This window comes from Cebidichthys violaceus, unplaced genomic scaffold, assembly GCF_023349555.1.
Source record: "Cebidichthys violaceus isolate CVI_PGR_0920_01 unplaced genomic scaffold, fCebVio1.0.p SCAF_88, whole genome shotgun sequence".
In the NCBI taxonomy this organism is placed as follows: Eukaryota; Metazoa; Chordata; class Actinopteri; order Perciformes; family Stichaeidae; genus Cebidichthys; species Cebidichthys violaceus.
This window is the reverse complement of record NW_027176973.1, coordinates 690,627-707,500: the sequence shown is the minus strand read 5'-3', so window position 1 is coordinate 707,500 and position 16,874 is coordinate 690,627. Positions and strand designations below refer to the sequence as shown.

Genomic DNA, 16,874 nt, shown 5'->3' with positions numbered 1-16,874 from the left:
TGATACTTCTACCATGTTTGGTGTGTTTACTCTGACATTGTTTCTTCAGATATCCCAACGTGAACATCCACAACTTCAGCACCAGCTGGAGAGACGGCATGGCCTTCAACGCTCTCATCCACAAGCACAGGTAACCTCTTCATCATCTTCATCATCTTCATCATCATCACTTTAAACCATTTCCAGCTAGTAAATAAAGTTGTTTCTCACTTTCAGATCCGATCTGATTGATTTTGACAAACTGAAGAAGTCCAACGCTCACCACAACCTGCAGAACGCTTTCAACCTGGCAGAGCAACACCTGGGCCTCACCAAGCTGCTGGATCCAGAGGGTAACCTACTGGACCGGTTTAACTAAACCTGACCTAAAACACATAGTTTAACAAAAACCTGACCTGAAAACACATCAAGTTTAACTAAATCTGACCTGAAACACATCAAGTTTAACTAAACATGACCTGAAAACACATACAGTTTAACTAACCCTGACCTGAAACACATTCAGTTTAACTAAACCTGACCTGAAAACACATACAGCTAACCCTGACCTGAAACACATACAGTTTAACTAATCCTGACCTGGAACACAACCAGTTTAACCAAACCTGACCTGAAACACATACAGTTAAAATAAACCTGACCTAAAACACATACAGTTAAACTAAGCCTGACCTGAAACACAACCAAATGATTTAAACCTGACCTGAAACACAAGTTTAACTAAACCTGACCTGAAACACACATCTGGTTTTACATTTTGTGTTGCAGATATCAGCGTGGACCATCCTGATGAGAAGTCCGTCATCACCTACGTGGTGACGTATTACCACTACTTCTCCAAGATGAAAGCTCTAAAGGTGGAGGGCAAACGTATCGGAAAGGTCAGAAAACAGATTCAAACACCAACAAACATTTATTTATAATATTATATTGTATTCACCAGATCAATATTAGAAATATTAATTTCTATCCATAATACAGCAGCCAGTTTGTTCTGATGTTCAGACAGAATCAAACGTCTTTGTTTCTTTGTCCAGGTGTTGGATAACGCCATCGAGACGGAGAAGATGATCGAGAAGTACGAGTCTCTGGCCTCAGACCTGCTGGAGTGGATCGAACAGACCATCATCATCCTCAACAACAGGAAGTTTGCCAACGCTCTGGTTGGAGTCCAGCAGCAGCTTCAGGCCTTCAACACCTACCGAACCGTGGAGAAACCCCCAAAGTTAGAGCCTTCAGCTTGTAGTTTGATCAAACAAAACATTTCAGAACTCCACAAACTAACTGAGAACCAGTGTCTCTCTTGTCCGTCTTCAGGTTCACAGAGAAGGGAAACCTGGAAGTTCTTCTGTTCACCATCCAGAGTAAGATGAGAGCCAACAACCAGAAGGTCTACATGCCCCGAGAGGGAAAACTCATCTCAGATATCAACAAGGTGAGAGCTGCTCCACCTCCAGTCATGAATGTGTAATAAAAAACACCGTCAGTTTACTCTGTGTTTCCGACACTTTAATCACAAATGATTCATTGATTAACCAATGATATAATTGACAGATATAAAGAAAATCATTAGTTTCACTAAACAAATGTCTTGTTTGATATTTTATCTCTCATCAAATCAGCTGAAGATGATTAAAGTTAATTCTGAAAATAACTTTTTAAATGAGACATAGCTGTTGTCTATTTAATGTGTCTGTTATTTAAACATTTCAATACATGTTTAATTGTTTAATATCTAATGCTACTCATGTAGTGTTTCAGCCAAGACGTTCAGCTTACGGATCTTACCTCAATCTTCGGTTAAGTATCTTTGACTTTAGTATTCAAAAAGTTTGAACTTTATTCCACTCGATAAGACGTTCTATTCGGTTTCCATATAGGAATCTGTAGACTCAAGACAAAGCCTTTTTAACCCTGAACCAGGCTCATAGGGACTGAGGTTTGAGGACTGTTTGGTTGCTGCAGTAGTTCATGTAGGCAGCTTCTGCTTCACCAGCGCTCAATAACTTTGTGGAGAAGTGTTTGATGGTGATGATGTTTTTCGACGTCAGGCCTGGGAGCGACTGGAGAAGGCGGAGCATGAGAGGGAGCTGGCTCTGAGGATGGAGCTGATTCGTCAGGAGAAACTGGAACAACTCGCCAGACGCTTTGACCGCAAAGCGGCCATGAGAGAGACCTGGCTCAGTGAGAACCAGAGACTGGTGTCACAGGTAAGAAGACACATCCAGGTGATGCTCCACGTTAGCGTCAACTGCAACTAAAGAAATTTAACTGCATGCGTTTTGTTTCATGGGTGCACCGCTGCCTCCTTTCTCTCTCCAGGACAACTTTGGTTTCGATCTTCAGGCCGTCGAGGCGGGCAACAAGAAGCACGAGGCGATTGAGACGGACATCGCGGCATACGAGGAGCGCGTCCAGGCTGTGGTCTCTGTAGCAAAGGAGCTGGAGGTGGAGCACTACCATGACATCAAACGCATCACGGCCAGGAAGGACAACGTGATCCGGCTTTGGGAGTACCTGCTGGAGCTACTGAAGGCCCGCAGACAGAGACTGGAGATGAACCTGGGCCTGCAGAGAGTCTTCCAGGAGATGCTCTACATCATGGACTGGATGGACGAGATGAAGGTACTATGATGAAACAAACCCCAAACATGGAGAAGATGGAGATCACTTTAATTTCTGATCATCCAGCACAGAGAGGGGCCAGAAACGGGAAGTAACTGTTAGCTTCCTACAGCGTTCCTCTTCTAATCTTTGAATTCGAGGAGGAAACTGATCACTGCCAATCCTAACTATTGGTCTGGTGTCTGCCTGTCTTTTGGTTTCCAGATGTTGTTGCTGTCTCAGGATTATGGGAAGCATCTATTAGGTGTGGAGGACCTGCTGCAGAAACACGCCCTGGTTGAGGCTGACATCGCCATCCAGGCTGACCGGGTGAAGGCAGTCGGCACCAATGCCACCAAGTACTCCATCAACAACGATGGTGAGCAGCGTGATCTGAAACATTCTGTCTAAATTAGATGTTGTTTTTTTATTCATCAGTTTTGTTGTGTTCTGTTTCTTACAAATGATTTTCTAACAAGGAGCAGGGAAACTAGTCAGGCATTTTACTTTGAATAGGTTAAACAGTGACAGCTTATTTCTCTAGTTGTTGTTTGTGGCAGCAGTGTAAATTCTAGATTACTTCAGAACTTAAACACAAGAACTAAATCAGCTAAGTGCTTATAATAATGGGTTATTGTCCAGGCTACAAGCCCTGCGACCCTCAGGTCATCCAGGACCGGGTCTCCCACCTGGAGTTCTGCTACCAGGAGCTGACTCAGCTTGCCGCTGAGCGCCGCGCCCGCCTTGAGGAGTCCCGCCGTCTCTGGAAGTTCTTCTGGGAGATGGCCGAAGAGGAAGGCTGGATCCGTGAGAAGGAGCAGATTCTGTCATCTGTTGAGCACGGAAAGGACCTGACGGGGGCGCTACGCCTCCTCAGCCAGCAGCGCGCCCTGGAGGATGAGATGAGCGGCCGCGCCGTCCACCTCAAGCACACCATCGCAGAGGGCCAGGCCATGGTGCAGACCGACCACTTCGCCGCCACCAAGATCCAGGAACGTATCGATGACCTGCAGGCTCAGTGGGCGGCGCTGGAGCAGCTGGCAGCGGTGAGAAGAAAGAGGCTGGAGGAGGCTCTGGCACTCCACCAGTTCCAGGTTGATGCAGATGATGTTGATGCCTGGACACTGGACGCCCTGCGAATCGTCTCCAGCGGAGAGACGGGCCACGACGAATTCTCTACCCAGGCTCTCTTCAGGAAGCACAAGGACGCGGCGGCAGAGGTGGCCAGCTACCGACCGGTCATTGACTCACTCCACGAGCAGGCTGCCTTACTGCTTCAAGAGGAGGCCGAGTCAGAGGAGGTGCGTGGACGTCTGGCCGGCATCGAGGAGCGCCACAAGGAGGTGACAGAACTGACGAAACTGAGGAAGCAGGCACTGCACGATGCTCTGGCACTCTACAAGATGTTCAGCGAGGCCAACGCCTGTGAGGTTTGGATCGACGAGAAGGAGCAGTGGCTGAACAGCATGGAGATCCCTGAGAAACTGGAGGACCTTGAGGTCATACAGCACAGGTAGGACTACAAGTTGCTGCATACATGTTTGGGACTGTCCTTTCTCTACAGTGCTGGCTGTCTCTTTCAGCCAGCACTGTATTCATGTGGACTGTGTCTTTGGCAGGTTTGAGAGTCTGGAGCCGGAGATGAATAACCAGGCGTCTCGTGTTGCTGTGGTAAACCAGATCGCCCGGCAGCTGATGCACAATGGTCACCCGAGTGAAAAAGACATCAAGACCCAGCAGGACAAACTCAACAACAGGTACAAACAGATATAACATGTCATAATTAGTTGTCTTGTGAATGGCAAAACAACAGAATACAAAGATGCAACAAAGTCTGTTTGTCCTCAGTGTAAACACCATGAAAGTGTTGGTGTGATAATATCTGTGGACCGTGATGATCCTCTTCTCTACTTCTAGGTGGAGCCAGTTCCGAGATCTGGTGGACCAGAAGAAAGAGTCTCTGAACTCGGCACTGGGTGTGCAGAACTACCACCTCGACTGCAACGAGACAAAGTCCTGGATCAAAGAGAAGACCAAGGTCATCGAGTCCACCCAGGAGCTGGGTAACGACCTCACTGGGGTTATGGCCCTGCAGCGCAAACTGACCGGTATGGAGCGCGACCTGGCTGCCATCGAGGACAAACTGGGCGATCTGCGAGGCGAGGCTCAGCGGCTGGCGGAGGAACACCCCGACCAGGCAAAGGCCATCACAGGCCGTCTGGCTGAGATCACCGCCGTCTGGGAGGAAATGAAGAACACTCTGAAGAACCGCGAGGAGTCACTGGGCGAGGCCAGGAAGCTGCAGCAGTTCCTGCGCGAGTTGGACGACTTCCAGTCCTGGCTGTCTCGCACTCAGACGGCCATCGCCTCCGAGGACATGCCCAACACTCTGGCTGAGGCCGAGAAGCTCATGGCCCAGCACGAAGGCATCAAGAACGAGATCCGGAACTATGAAGAGGACTACCAGAAGATGCGGGACATGGGGGACATGGTGACACAGGGCCAGACTGACGCACAGTACATGTTCCTTCGACAGAGGCTGCAGGCGCTCGACACCGGCTGGAACGAACTGCACAAGATGTGGGAGAGCCGACAGAACCTGCTGTCCCAGTCTCATACCTATCAGCTGTTTCTCAGGGACACCAAGCAGGCAGAGGCCTTCCTCAATAACCAGGTAAACACAAAGAGATTCTCCTCACTGCAGTCTATTGTCTTTTAATGTCATGGGGTTAACGTGGATCAGGATTGGACCCATTCTAGTAATGCAGGTGACCAAAGAACCTGATCTGAAAACAAAGTGACACTCTAAACAGAACCCACATTTTGACATTGTTATTGATGTTTTCTGGTCTCTGTGTTAGAGCAGGTCACTTTGTCCAAATCTTTGGCCCAAATCAATCTATTCAACAAGCTCAGGACTCCTGTATTTTCCTGATTTGCATGGATATGCAGGTCCTCAGAGGACCAGCAGCACTACCATCCACACAGAATACAAGTACAGATATCCAGAAGATGAACCCTTATCATTTAATGATGACCTCAAGGGTCATCTTTACATAAACTTACCCCTGGCACTGTTACTGTCCCACAAACGGACCTGTAGCGGTACTGAACCCTGTGTTCTTGCCCCCCCACAGGAGTACGTCCTGGCTCACACCGAGATGCCCACCACTCTCGAGGGTGCCGAGGCCGCCATCAAGAAGCAGGAGGATTTCATGACCACCATGGACGCCAACGAAGACAAGATCAATGGCGTGGTGGAGGCTGGCAGGCGGCTGGCCAGCGACGGAAACATCAACGCCGAACGCATCCAGGAGAGAGTCGCCTCCATCGACGACAGGTGGACATCAGCTTCAGATCACTTTTCAGACATTTCAGACTTAATTGGACCATTTTTAGAAAGAGTTCTCTACAAGTTCATATTTTTATGAGTTAAAGTAAACCTCCCAGTGCATTACTCTGCATAATGGCACTGGTCAAAGTGGATTATTTCAGTTTTTTACTATGGTGACTTCCTGTTACTTTGCCTATCGGTAGGAGAATTTGTTGATGATTGTAGAACCCTGTGTTGATCTGACCTCGTCCTCCATGTTTCAGACACAAGAAGAGCCGGGAGGCTGCGGTGGAGCTGCTGATGAGACTGAGGGACAACAGAGATCTGCAGAAGTTCCTGCAGGACTGCCAGGAGGTAAGTCTCATTGGTTTGGCCCAGAAGTCGATAGAAATGTATTGATCCCAGGATGAACAGTGATATAACATTCAGTGTTTGTGTCCAGCTGTCTCTGTGGATCAATGAGAAGATGCTCACGGCTCAGGACATGACCTACGACGAGGCCAGGAACCTGCACAGCAAGTGGCTGAAGCACCAGGCCTTCATGGCCGAACTGCAGTCCAACAAAGAGTGGCTGGACAAGATCCAGAAGGTACGGAGGATCTTAACTTTGACTCGTTGGACACAGCAATAGTATTGTGTATATATATGTTTATATACAGAAGTTGACAGAGTGTTTTGGTTTGTGTGGCTGCAGGACGGGTTGCTACTGGTGTCTGAAAAGCCAGAGACGGAGGCGGTGGTGAAGGAGAAGATGGCGGCACTGCACGCCATGTGGGAGGAGCTAGAGTCGACCACACAGACCAAAGCTCAGTGTCTGTTCGACGCCAACAAGGCCGAGCTGTTCACTCAGAGCTGCGCCGACCTGGACAAGTGGATGGGAGGCCTGGAGGGTCAGATCCAGTCCGACGACTACGGCAAAGACCTGACCTCCGTCAACATCCTGCTGAAGAAACAACAGGTACGCTCGCATGTAGTACTGCTCGTACTGAGACAAGATGCAGTACAAGCAGTGGAGGAAATACACCACTTTATACTTCTACTGCCTACATTTACAGATTCAGGTATTAGTATTTAACACTGTGATAATAATGCAGGGTACAAGTACTTCTTTCATCACTGATAAGCGTAGCTTAGCAGTACTAGTCTAGTAGTAGGATTTATTGTAGGTGTTGTAGTAGTATTTGGCTTCTGGAGGGATACTGAACTACTGGTTCAGAGTCGCTGCCCATCTTTCGGCGCAGGCTGAAAACTCATCTCTTCAAGGAGTACTACCCTGAGCCTTCCACTCAGCACTTATTGTATTCATATTACTTTGTTTCACTTATTGTATTCATATTAATAATAATACATTTTATTTATCGAGCGCTTTTCATAGTACTCAAAGACACTTTACATTAAAATCATCATATATAAAAGCTATACACTATAAAAAACATAAAACACACAATAATGGTCACACATTAAAAGCAGTTTTGAAAAGGTGGGTTTTGATTTTGGATTTGAATATGGAAAGTTCAGAGCAGTCTCGGATGTGTTTGGGGAGAGCGTTCCAGAGGGAGGGGGCAGATACGGAGAAGGCTCTGTCACCCCATGTCCGGTGCTTGGTCCTGGGTGGAGGAGACAGGAGGCATCAGAGGAGCGGAGCCGACGGGATGGAGTGTGGTGGTGGAGCAGCTCGGTGAGGTAGTAGAGGGCCTGATTATGGAGGGCTTTGTGAGTGAAGAGAAGGACTTTGTATTCGATCCGTTGTGAGACGGGGAGCCAGTGGAGGTTCTGGAGAACAGGGGTGATGTGGTCACAGGAGTGGGAGTGGGTGAGCAGCAGAGTTTTGGATATACTGGAGTTTATTTAGGATTTTGGATGATGTGCCGTGAAGAATGCTGTGAGTTTCAGCAGCAGATGAGGAGAGTGATGGACGGAGACAGGCGATGTTTTTTAAGTGGGAAAAAAAGCAGTTCTGGTGATTTGTTTGACGTGGTGTTCGAAGGAGAGGTTGCTGTCAAACATTACTCCGAGGTTGCGGATGTGTGGGGAGGGAGACAGAGTGGAGTTGTCGATGGTGAGGTGATTGGTTTTAGTGAGGGATTTTGGACCGATGATGATCATGTCAGATTTATCACAGTTGAGTTTGAGGAAGTTGTTTTGCATCCATGATTTAATGTCAGTGAGGCAGTTGGTGAGAGTGGAGTGAGTAGCAGGGGTTATGGCCTTTGTGGTGATGTAGAGCTGGACATCATCGGCGTAGCAGTGGAAGTGGAGACCATGTTGACGTATGATGTTACCAAGAGGGAGCAAGTAGAGGATGAACAGAAGAGGACCAAGCACCGAGCCCTGGGGGACGCCTTGAGACAGAGGAGCAGTGGAGGAGGTGCAGTTGTTGATGCTGATGAACTGTTGTCTGTTTGTGAGATATGATTTAATCCAGGAGAGAGCAGTTCCGGTGATGTTAAGGGAGGATTCGAGGCGGGAGAGAAGGATGTTGTGGTTGATGGTGTCAAAAGCTGCAGTGAGGTCGAGGAGGATGAGAATGTTGAGGTGACTAGAGTCTGAGGAGAGGAGGAGGTCGTTGGTGACTTTGAGGAGGGCTGTTTCAGTGCTGTGCTGTGAGCGGAAACCGGATTGAAATGGCTCAAACAGCTCGTTGGAGATGAGGTGGGCTTTGACTTGTGTAGCAACAACACGTTCCAGTATTTTTGACAGAAAAGGAAGATTGGAGATGGGCGGGAAATTGCTCATGGTGTCAGGGTCAAGTCCAGGTTTTTTGAGGATGGGGGTGACATTAGTTTGTTTCACTTATTGTATTGATGTTACTTTGTTTCACTTATTGTATTGATGATACTTTGTTTCACTTATTGTATTCATATTACTTTGTTTCTGTACTTTTGCTCTGCTTCATGCTCTTAGATGCTTGTTTAAACATGGAGACACACTTATGACTTCTGGTGACTAGTTGTTATCTTGAATACGTATGTTGAATACACTTATTGCAAGTCGCTTTTAGCTTTTAGCGTCTGCTAAATGTCTGTAATGTAATGTAGTACTAGTATTAACAGTAGTACTGTGGTTGTCCCGTAGATGCTGGAGAAGCAGGTGGAGGTGCGGCAGAAGGAGGTGGTGGAGCTGCAGACCCAGGTCAAGGCTCTGGGTCAGGAGGTGAAGGACACTGACGAGGTGGACGGGCGGAGGCAGCTGGTGGAGATGAAGTTCCAGGAGCTGCTGGATCCACTTCGCCGCCGCAAGAGCTTCCTGGTGGAGTCCAGAGAGGTTCACCAGTTCAACCGAGACGTGGAGGACGAGATCGTACGTAACCAGAGAGTCCAGAGTCTCGTGAAGTGGTCTCTTACCGTATAAATGTCTCTCTGTATTAAACCTGCAGAAGACTCAGGGTGTGTTTTGTCTTCCAGCTGTGGGTCCAGGAGAGGATGGCCGTGGCTACGTCCTCCGACCACGGACACAACCTGCAGACGGTCCAGCTGCTCATCAAGAAGAACCAGGTGAGATGAACCGGAGACGGAGAGTCCTGTAGACCTGGATCAGGACATCATTTCTAGTCTGTGGTAATGTTACATTGTAAACAACCAATCAGTGTTTAAATCAACAGGAGGAGAGCTAGTAACGTTAGCAGCACCGCTAACGGCTAACCAATGGAGGTTCACTTCAGTTACATTATGATGCCTTCAGGCTCTGCTCAGATAAACCATAACGTTATCATGACTCTCTTCCTCCTCAGACCCTGCAGAAGGAGATCCAGGGTCATCAGCCTCGTATCGACGACATCCTGCAGCGCAGCCGGAGCCTGCTGGGGGACGTCATCCGGCAGCGTCTGGCCAACCTGCAGGAGCTGTGGCGGCGGCTGACGGAGGAGGCGGAGCTTCGCCACGGCCGTCTGGAGGAGGCGCACAAGGCCCAGCAATACTACTTTGACGCCGCCGAGGCCGAGGCCTGGATGAGCGAGCAGGAGCTGTACATGATGTCCGAGGAGAAGGCCAAGGTGGGGGGGGGTTGCTGATAAATGTGATAAATACTGAACGGATAAAAATATGTACGATGTTGTAAACGCGTCGTTGTTCTCTCCAGGATGAGCTGAGCGCCGTCACCATGCAGAAGAAGCACCAGATTGTGGAGCAGGCGGTGGAGGACTACGCCGAGACCGTCCACCAGCTGTCCAAGACCAGCAGAGGACTGGTGGCTGACGGGCACCCGGAGAGGTGAGTTTTACTGCCCCTGTGAGGACACTCAGATCAAATCAATTCATATTACCAAACACTGTCCTCTTCGTGTGTGTGTGTGTGTGTGTGTGTGTGTGTGTGTGTGTGTGTGTGTGTGTGTGTGTGTGTGTGTGTGTGTGTGTGTGTGTGTGTGTGTGTGTGTGTGTGTGTGTGTGTGTGTGTGCGTGCGTGTCAGTGAGCGAATCAGCATGAGGCAGTCTCAGGTGGATAAGCTGTACGCGGGCCTGAAGGACCTATCAGAGGAGAGGCGGGGCAAACTGGACGAGAGGCTCCGCCTCTTCCAGCTGAACCGGGAGGTGGACGACCTGGAGCAGTGGATTGCTGAGCGGGAGGTGGTGGCAGGATCTCACGAGCTGGGACAGGACTACGAGCACGTTACGGTACGTATATATATATATATATATATATATATATATATATATATATATATATATATATATATATATATATATATATATATATATATATATATATATATATATATATATATATATATATATATATACACTACCACTACCACGACCTGAGTGTGTCTTTAGTCACCTGACCTCGGACCTCCTGTGCTCAGATGTTGCAGGAGCGTTTCCGTGAGTTTGCTCGGGACACCGGAAACATCGGTCAGGAGCGCGTGGACGCCGTCAACCGTCTGGCAGACGAGCTGATCAACGCCGGTCACGGCGACGCGGCGACGGTGGCGGAGTGGAAGGATGGGCTGAACGAGGCCTGGGCCGACCTGCTGGAGCTCATCGACACCCGGACGCAGATCCTCGCCGCCTCCTTTGAGCTCCACAAGTTCTACCACGACGGAAAGGAGATCCTGGGACGCATCATGGACAAGCAGAAGAAGCTGCCAGAGGAGGTTGGCCGAGACCAGAACACGGTGGAGACGCTCCAGAGGATGCACACCACCTTCGAACACGACATCCAGGCCCTGGGAACACAGGTCGGTCACACCTACCCGGCTTTATGGGGACGCAGTGAGTTTATAGAGACGCAGTGGGTTTATAGAGACGCAGTGGGTTTATAGAGACGCAGTGTGTTTATAGAGACGCAGTGAGTTTATAGAGACGCAGTGTGTTTATAGAGACGCAGTGTGTTTATAGAGACGCAGTGGGTTTATAGAGACGCAGTGTGTTTATAGAGACGCAGTGTGTTTATAAGGACGCAGTAGGTTTTTAAACGTGACCCCAGTCGGTCCCTCACTGTGAGGGTTCCAGGTGATCATTCAGTCATACCTGTTTGACCATTTTACCCCGTGTGCAGGTGAGGCAGCTGCAGGAGGATGCGGTGCGCCTCCAGTCAGCGTATGCCGGAGACAAAGCCGATGACATCCAGCGGAGAGAGAGCGAGGTGCTGGAGGCCTGGAGGAGTCTGCTGGAGGCCTGTGACGGACGCAGGCTCCGCCTCCTCGACACCGGGGATAAGTTCAGGTTCTTCAGTTTGGTCCGAGACCTCCTGCTGTGGATGGACGACGTGATCCGGCTCATCGAGAACCAGGAGAACCCCAGGTAGGCCCTCCTCACCTCCTCCTCTGTGTCATTCTGTGTTCACCTCCTCCTCTCGTCCTCCTCATCGAGGCCCAGGAGAACCCCAGGTAGGGTTAGGGGTAGGCTGAGTCATCTACGGTTTGAAGGACTGTCCAACGGTCCATCGTTGAATGGAGCTGTTCACCTCCTCCCATCCTCCTCACCTTCTCTTCCTCCACCTCCTCCTGTGTGTCGTTCTGTGTTCACCTCCTCCTACTCCTCTCCTCACCTCCTCCTCCTCATCTCCTCACCTCCTCCTCCTCCACCTCCTCCTGTGTGTCGTTCTGTGTTCGCCTCTCCTCTCCTACTCCTCTCCTCCTCCTCCTCACCTCCTCCTGTGTGTTGTTTTGTGTTCAGAGACGTGTCGTCGGTGGAGCTCCTGATGAACAACCATCAGGGAATTAAGGCCGAGATCGACGCACGAAACGACAGCTTCACCTCCTGCATCGAGCTGGGGAAGAGCCTGCTGGCCAGGAAACACTACGCTTCAGAGGAGGTGAGGAGGAGGAGAGGAGGTGGTGAGAGGAGGTGATGAGGAGGAGGCGGTGAGGTGGAGGAGGAACAGGTGTGAACAGGTAGAACAGATGTGAACAGGTAGAACAGGTGTGAACTGGTAGAACAGGTGTGAACAGGTAGAACAGGTGTGAACAGGTAGAACAAGTGTGAACAGGTGTGAATAGGTAGAACAGGTGCGAACTGGTAGAATAGGTGTGAACAGGTAGAATAGGTGTGAACAGGTAGAACAGGTGTGAACTGGTAGAACAGGTGCTAACAGGTGTTCGTGTTTTTCAGATCAAAGAGAAGCTGCTGCAGCTGACGGACAAGAGGAAAGAGATGATCGACAAGTGGGAGGACCGGTGGGAGTGGCTACGACTCAGTAAGATTCACACGTTCATCATGAAGCATGAATACTGTCAGAGGTCACAGCTGACTGGACGCTGCAGCGATGAGTCATCAACGACGATGACTCATCAGCGATGAAGACTCCTCAGGCTCTCACTGTCCTTTTGATGAAGAGCTAACTTAGCTTCTTCTTCTGGTCCCCCCCCCTTACAGTCCTGGAGGTGCACCAGTTCTCCCGGGATGCCGGTGTAGCTGAGTCCTGGTTGCTGGGTCAGGAGCCGTACCTGTCCAGTAGGGAGATGGGTCAGAGTGTAGACGAGGTGGAGAAGCTCATCAAACGTCACGAGGCCTTCGAGAAGTCTGCCGCCACCTGGGAGGAGCGCTTCTCTGCTCTGGAGAGGCTGACTACGGTGAGCAGGGGGGGTTAAATCATGGTGATTTTCCCCAAGGGCACTTTGGCAGAGCTCCAGAGGGCCAACCGGCACCTCTCCAGCTACCAGTCGACACTCCGTACTCCGTTCATGCGGGGACTTGGACTGGCGACCCTCTGGGTCTAAGCTCCCACAGACTCCTCCTCTTTCTACATGTCGCTGTGATGTCAGAGATCCCTCCAATCAATCACAGCTCTCCGTTTGTCTGTCTGTCTTCCAGCTGGAGCTGCTGGAGGTGAGGAGGCTGCAGGAGGAAGAGGAGAGGATGAGGAGGCCACCGTCTCCAGAGCCGGTAGTGGTTCAGGAGGAGGAGGAGGCTCATCAGCAGAGGTGAGAGTTCACTTGTTCACTCACTCAGTCACTCGTTCACTCTTTCATTCACTCACTCACTCTTTCATTCACTCTTTCACTCATTCACTCGCTAACTCACTTTCTCATTCACTCACTCCTTCACTCACTCCTTCACTCGCTTACTCACTTTCTCGTTCACTCGCTCCTTCACTCACTCACTTACTCCTTCACTCACTCACTAACTGCTGTGTTTCTGTGTCCTCAGCGGACTCATCACTCAGAACGGACTCCCTTCAGACCAGGACTCTCCTCGGGTCAGTGCTCAATGTTTAATGAGCCTCACTTCTGTGTGTGGTAGTGGTGCTGATCGTGGTTTTGTTGATACCTGTCCCTGTGTGTGGTAGTGGTACTGGTAGTGGTTTTGTTGATACCTGTCCCTGTGTGGTAGTGGTACTGATTGTGGTTTTGTTAATACCTGTCCCTGTGTGGTAGTGGTACTGATTGTGGTTTTGTTAATACCTGTCCCTGTGTGGTTCCGTCTCAGGACGGTGTGGACGGTGGAGATCTGGTGAACGGTGTTTGTGAACCGAGCCCCAGCACATCTCCGACCTCCGGCAGGAAGAGTAAGACCAGCCAGTCGTCCACGCTGCCCTCCAGGAACCAGGACTCAGGCTCCCAGCTGGAGGGACTCCTGCACCGCAAACACGAGTGGGAGGCTCCCAACAAGAAGGCCTCCAACAGGTGACCCCCCACAGATGTCTCACTCCGCCCCATGAACCCCTTCACTCCCTGAACCCCCTGAACCTCTGAACCCCCTTTGCTCTGCGATTGACAGGTCGTGGCACAACGTGTATTGTGTCATCAACAACCAGGAAGTGGGTTTCTACAAAGACAGCAAGGCGGCGGCTCAGGGAGTCCACTACCACAACCAGGTCCCTGTGAGCCTGAAGGAGGCCACCTGTGACGTGGCCTCGGACTACAAGAAGAAGAAACACGTGTTCAAACTCCGGTAACGAGCCTCTGGTCTCTCATCACACTCTTCATCAGCTGCTCTTCATCACACTTTTCCTCACACTCTTCATCAGCTGCTCTTCCTCAGCTGCTCTTCATCAGCTGCTCTTCCTCACACTCTTCATCACACTCTTCATCCGCTGCTCTTCATCATACTCTTCATCCTGCTCTTCATCACACTCTTCATCACACCTTTCCTCTTTGTTTCAGAGTCACAGATGGAAACGAGTTTCTGTTTCAAGCCAAAGATGAAGTGAGTAAAAGTACTAATACCACTATGTAGAAGTACAAGGAATACTAATAGTAAAAAGTCCTGCATTCAAAACTTGACTTAAGTAAAAGTACAACTAGTTGTAAGTACTTGTGTGTTGCCCCCTGCAGGAGGAGATGAGCACCTGGATCCAGGCCGTCCTGAACGCCGGTGCCGACCGCTCCTCCTCCGAGGTGCAGGGCGGTGGGGGGGGCAGCCCTGGCACGCCGCCGACGTCCGGCCGCGCTCAGACGCTGCCGACCGAGTCGAGTCCTGGCAAGAGAGAGAAGGACAAAGAGAAGGACAAAGAGAAACGATTCAGCCTGTTCAGCAAGAAGAAACAGTAGAGAATCAAACCCGCAGGCTCTTTTGGTGAAACCCGCTTTCAGTGGAATCCCGACGTTGATGTCACCGCTGATGTCACCGCTGAACAGCCAATGACGGAGGTTTTTACAACCGTCAAAGTTTCACCAAAGTGCGATGTTGGGGTTGTTTATTTGTGTTTTTATATATTTCTGGTGTGATTCTCTTCCGTCTGTTTTCAGACGTTGTGTCGTTAATGGCGGTTTCTATTTGCACGTTGTGATATAACTGTTGTTGTTGTTGTTGACGTTGGTAAACGACAACAACAAACAGCGGATTAAATCCGACGCATCTACAGAAAGATTCTCTTGCTCTGTTTTTTTGAGGATTCGCCCGTTTGCAGACGATTAACCGCCGTTTCTTCACAACATCTGAACCGACTTTAGTGACGTCAGCAGGAACACTTTCCTTTGTTTGGTTTTTACTTTTTAGTTGAAGTTATTTTTGTACTTTTGAGATTGTTTTGACACAAGTTATGTCTTCAGTTCTGAGACGACGTCCTCAGAGACAACCTCGCCGTTGAGAAATTGGACCAATAGTGCATTTTGTTTTATTGTTTTTTCACTCAGTGATTTTCTTTTTTTGGTCTTAAAATCATCCAATCACCTGGAGGGTCCTCAGGGTCCTCAGGGTCCTGGAGGCGTACAGTTCCTGGAGGTCTTTTTGGTCTTAAAACCCTCCGATCACTGTGGAGGATGTGGAAAATGTCCACCTGCATGCTTCATCAGGCCTGAAAACACTCACCTGAATCTAAAAGTCTTCTTCTTTGGTTCTGACCTGGTTCAGATGTAAACCCTTAAAGCTCGATGTTAGCCGGTTTAATCGTAGACGGACAGAAGAAGCTTTGCTCGCTTATCGTTGGCTCTTTTCTGCTCTTTGTATCTTATCGTACCCAACATGTGTGGAAGTTAACGGCATCTTTACTGCACAATCAGAACTACATCTATAGGAATGAAGAAGAAGAATATCAGAACTACATCTATAGGAATGAAGAAGAAGAAGAATATTTAAACCGACCGTAGACCATAATGGCTTTTCTCATGTATGAAACTGCACCTGTAGACTTTAAAAGCTGCTCTCTCTGTCAATATGTGCAATGTCATTAAAGCTTTTAAACTTTAAGCTTCCTGTTTCATTATTAATTAATTCATTAATTTATTCATTCATTCAGAATCTGGGATTTTATCCAAAATATAAAGATCTTTAGTTTACGATCACAGAAGACAAAGAAACCGGAACTAGAAATTGGGTTCTCAGGGTCCTGGCGGGTCCTCAGGGTCATTGAGGATTGTCAGGGTCCTCAGGGTACGGGAGGATTGTCAGGGTCCTGGAGGGTGCTGGAGGGTCCACAGGGTATGGGAGGCACTTTAGGTCCTCTTAGATGTAGTGGAGAAGTAGAAAGTACACTGAAGTTGTACAAATAACCTACTTGGGTACTTTCCTGAATTCATATTTAGTCAGTAATGATCATATTAATATGAACATATTTCTTATATAAAGTGATCTGAGTGTGCTTCTCTACAGCTTGTTAGAACACTACACCTCCCATCATGCACCGCGGGCTTCTGAGTCTGATCATCGTGAAGAACCTAAAGCCGCACCTGACCTGACGCTCTGCTAGAGACGGGAAGCTCGCGGAGGTTAGTGTGAAGTAGACCAGAAACTGGTTTATTGGGCATCACAATAAAAGTCATAAAAAAGAAACGACTTCATGTCGTAAATTCCAACAAAATACATATGTGAGTAATTTAAAAATGAAAACCATGAACAAATTATTAAATCGTTTGGATTAAACATCCAAACGATGAGACTGGAGACTGAAAACGTAAGTAGAACTAACACATTTTGTCACTATAAAATATAAATAACGTCAATAACCAGCTATATTTTCCTCTAAAGATACTTTTATTGTTAAAAAGTTAAATAATCTGAAGTTTCATTATTGTCGACCTGATATTCAAGCTTTTATTAGTAAAAAAAACTGCTTTTTAA

General features: G+C 48.7%; 1 protein-coding gene across 3 annotated transcripts in view; it reads left to right on the top strand.

Annotated features, from left to right (window-relative positions):
- The window catches only part of LOC137866691 (spectrin beta chain, non-erythrocytic 1-like), a 26,904-nt gene extending 10,900 nt beyond the window's left edge, over positions 1-16,004 (top strand). For all 3 annotated transcript variants that reach the window (XM_068702745.1, XM_068702746.1, XM_068702747.1), the window contains 31 exons: positions 50-130; positions 217-332; positions 769-881; positions 1,038-1,225; positions 1,318-1,435; positions 2,052-2,210; positions 2,323-2,625; positions 2,830-2,983; positions 3,247-4,117; positions 4,224-4,361; positions 4,522-5,278; positions 5,742-5,944; positions 6,202-6,292; positions 6,381-6,527; positions 6,633-6,896; positions 9,014-9,238; positions 9,343-9,432; positions 9,669-9,929; positions 10,016-10,146; positions 10,343-10,547; positions 10,736-11,110; positions 11,431-11,675; positions 12,051-12,189; positions 12,486-12,570; positions 12,750-12,946; positions 13,188-13,297; positions 13,524-13,572; positions 13,803-13,999; positions 14,094-14,267; positions 14,480-14,522; positions 14,651-16,004. In XM_068702745.1, the coding sequence (XP_068558846.1) occupies positions 50-130; positions 217-332; positions 769-881; positions 1,038-1,225; positions 1,318-1,435; positions 2,052-2,210; positions 2,323-2,625; positions 2,830-2,983; positions 3,247-4,117; positions 4,224-4,361; positions 4,522-5,278; positions 5,742-5,944; positions 6,202-6,292; positions 6,381-6,527; positions 6,633-6,896; positions 9,014-9,238; positions 9,343-9,432; positions 9,669-9,929; positions 10,016-10,146; positions 10,343-10,547; positions 10,736-11,110; positions 11,431-11,675; positions 12,051-12,189; positions 12,486-12,570; positions 12,750-12,946; positions 13,188-13,297; positions 13,524-13,572; positions 13,803-13,999; positions 14,094-14,267; positions 14,480-14,522; positions 14,651-14,866 (6,445 nt within the window). In that variant the 3' untranslated portion in view covers positions 14,867-16,004. The remainder of the gene's footprint in view (positions 1-49; positions 131-216; positions 333-768; positions 882-1,037; positions 1,226-1,317; positions 1,436-2,051; positions 2,211-2,322; positions 2,626-2,829; positions 2,984-3,246; positions 4,118-4,223; positions 4,362-4,521; positions 5,279-5,741; positions 5,945-6,201; positions 6,293-6,380; positions 6,528-6,632; positions 6,897-9,013; positions 9,239-9,342; positions 9,433-9,668; positions 9,930-10,015; positions 10,147-10,342; positions 10,548-10,735; positions 11,111-11,430; positions 11,676-12,050; positions 12,190-12,485; positions 12,571-12,749; positions 12,947-13,187; positions 13,298-13,523; positions 13,573-13,802; positions 14,000-14,093; positions 14,268-14,479; positions 14,523-14,650) is intronic.
- The last annotated feature ends 870 nt before the right edge of the window (positions 16,005-16,874 follow it).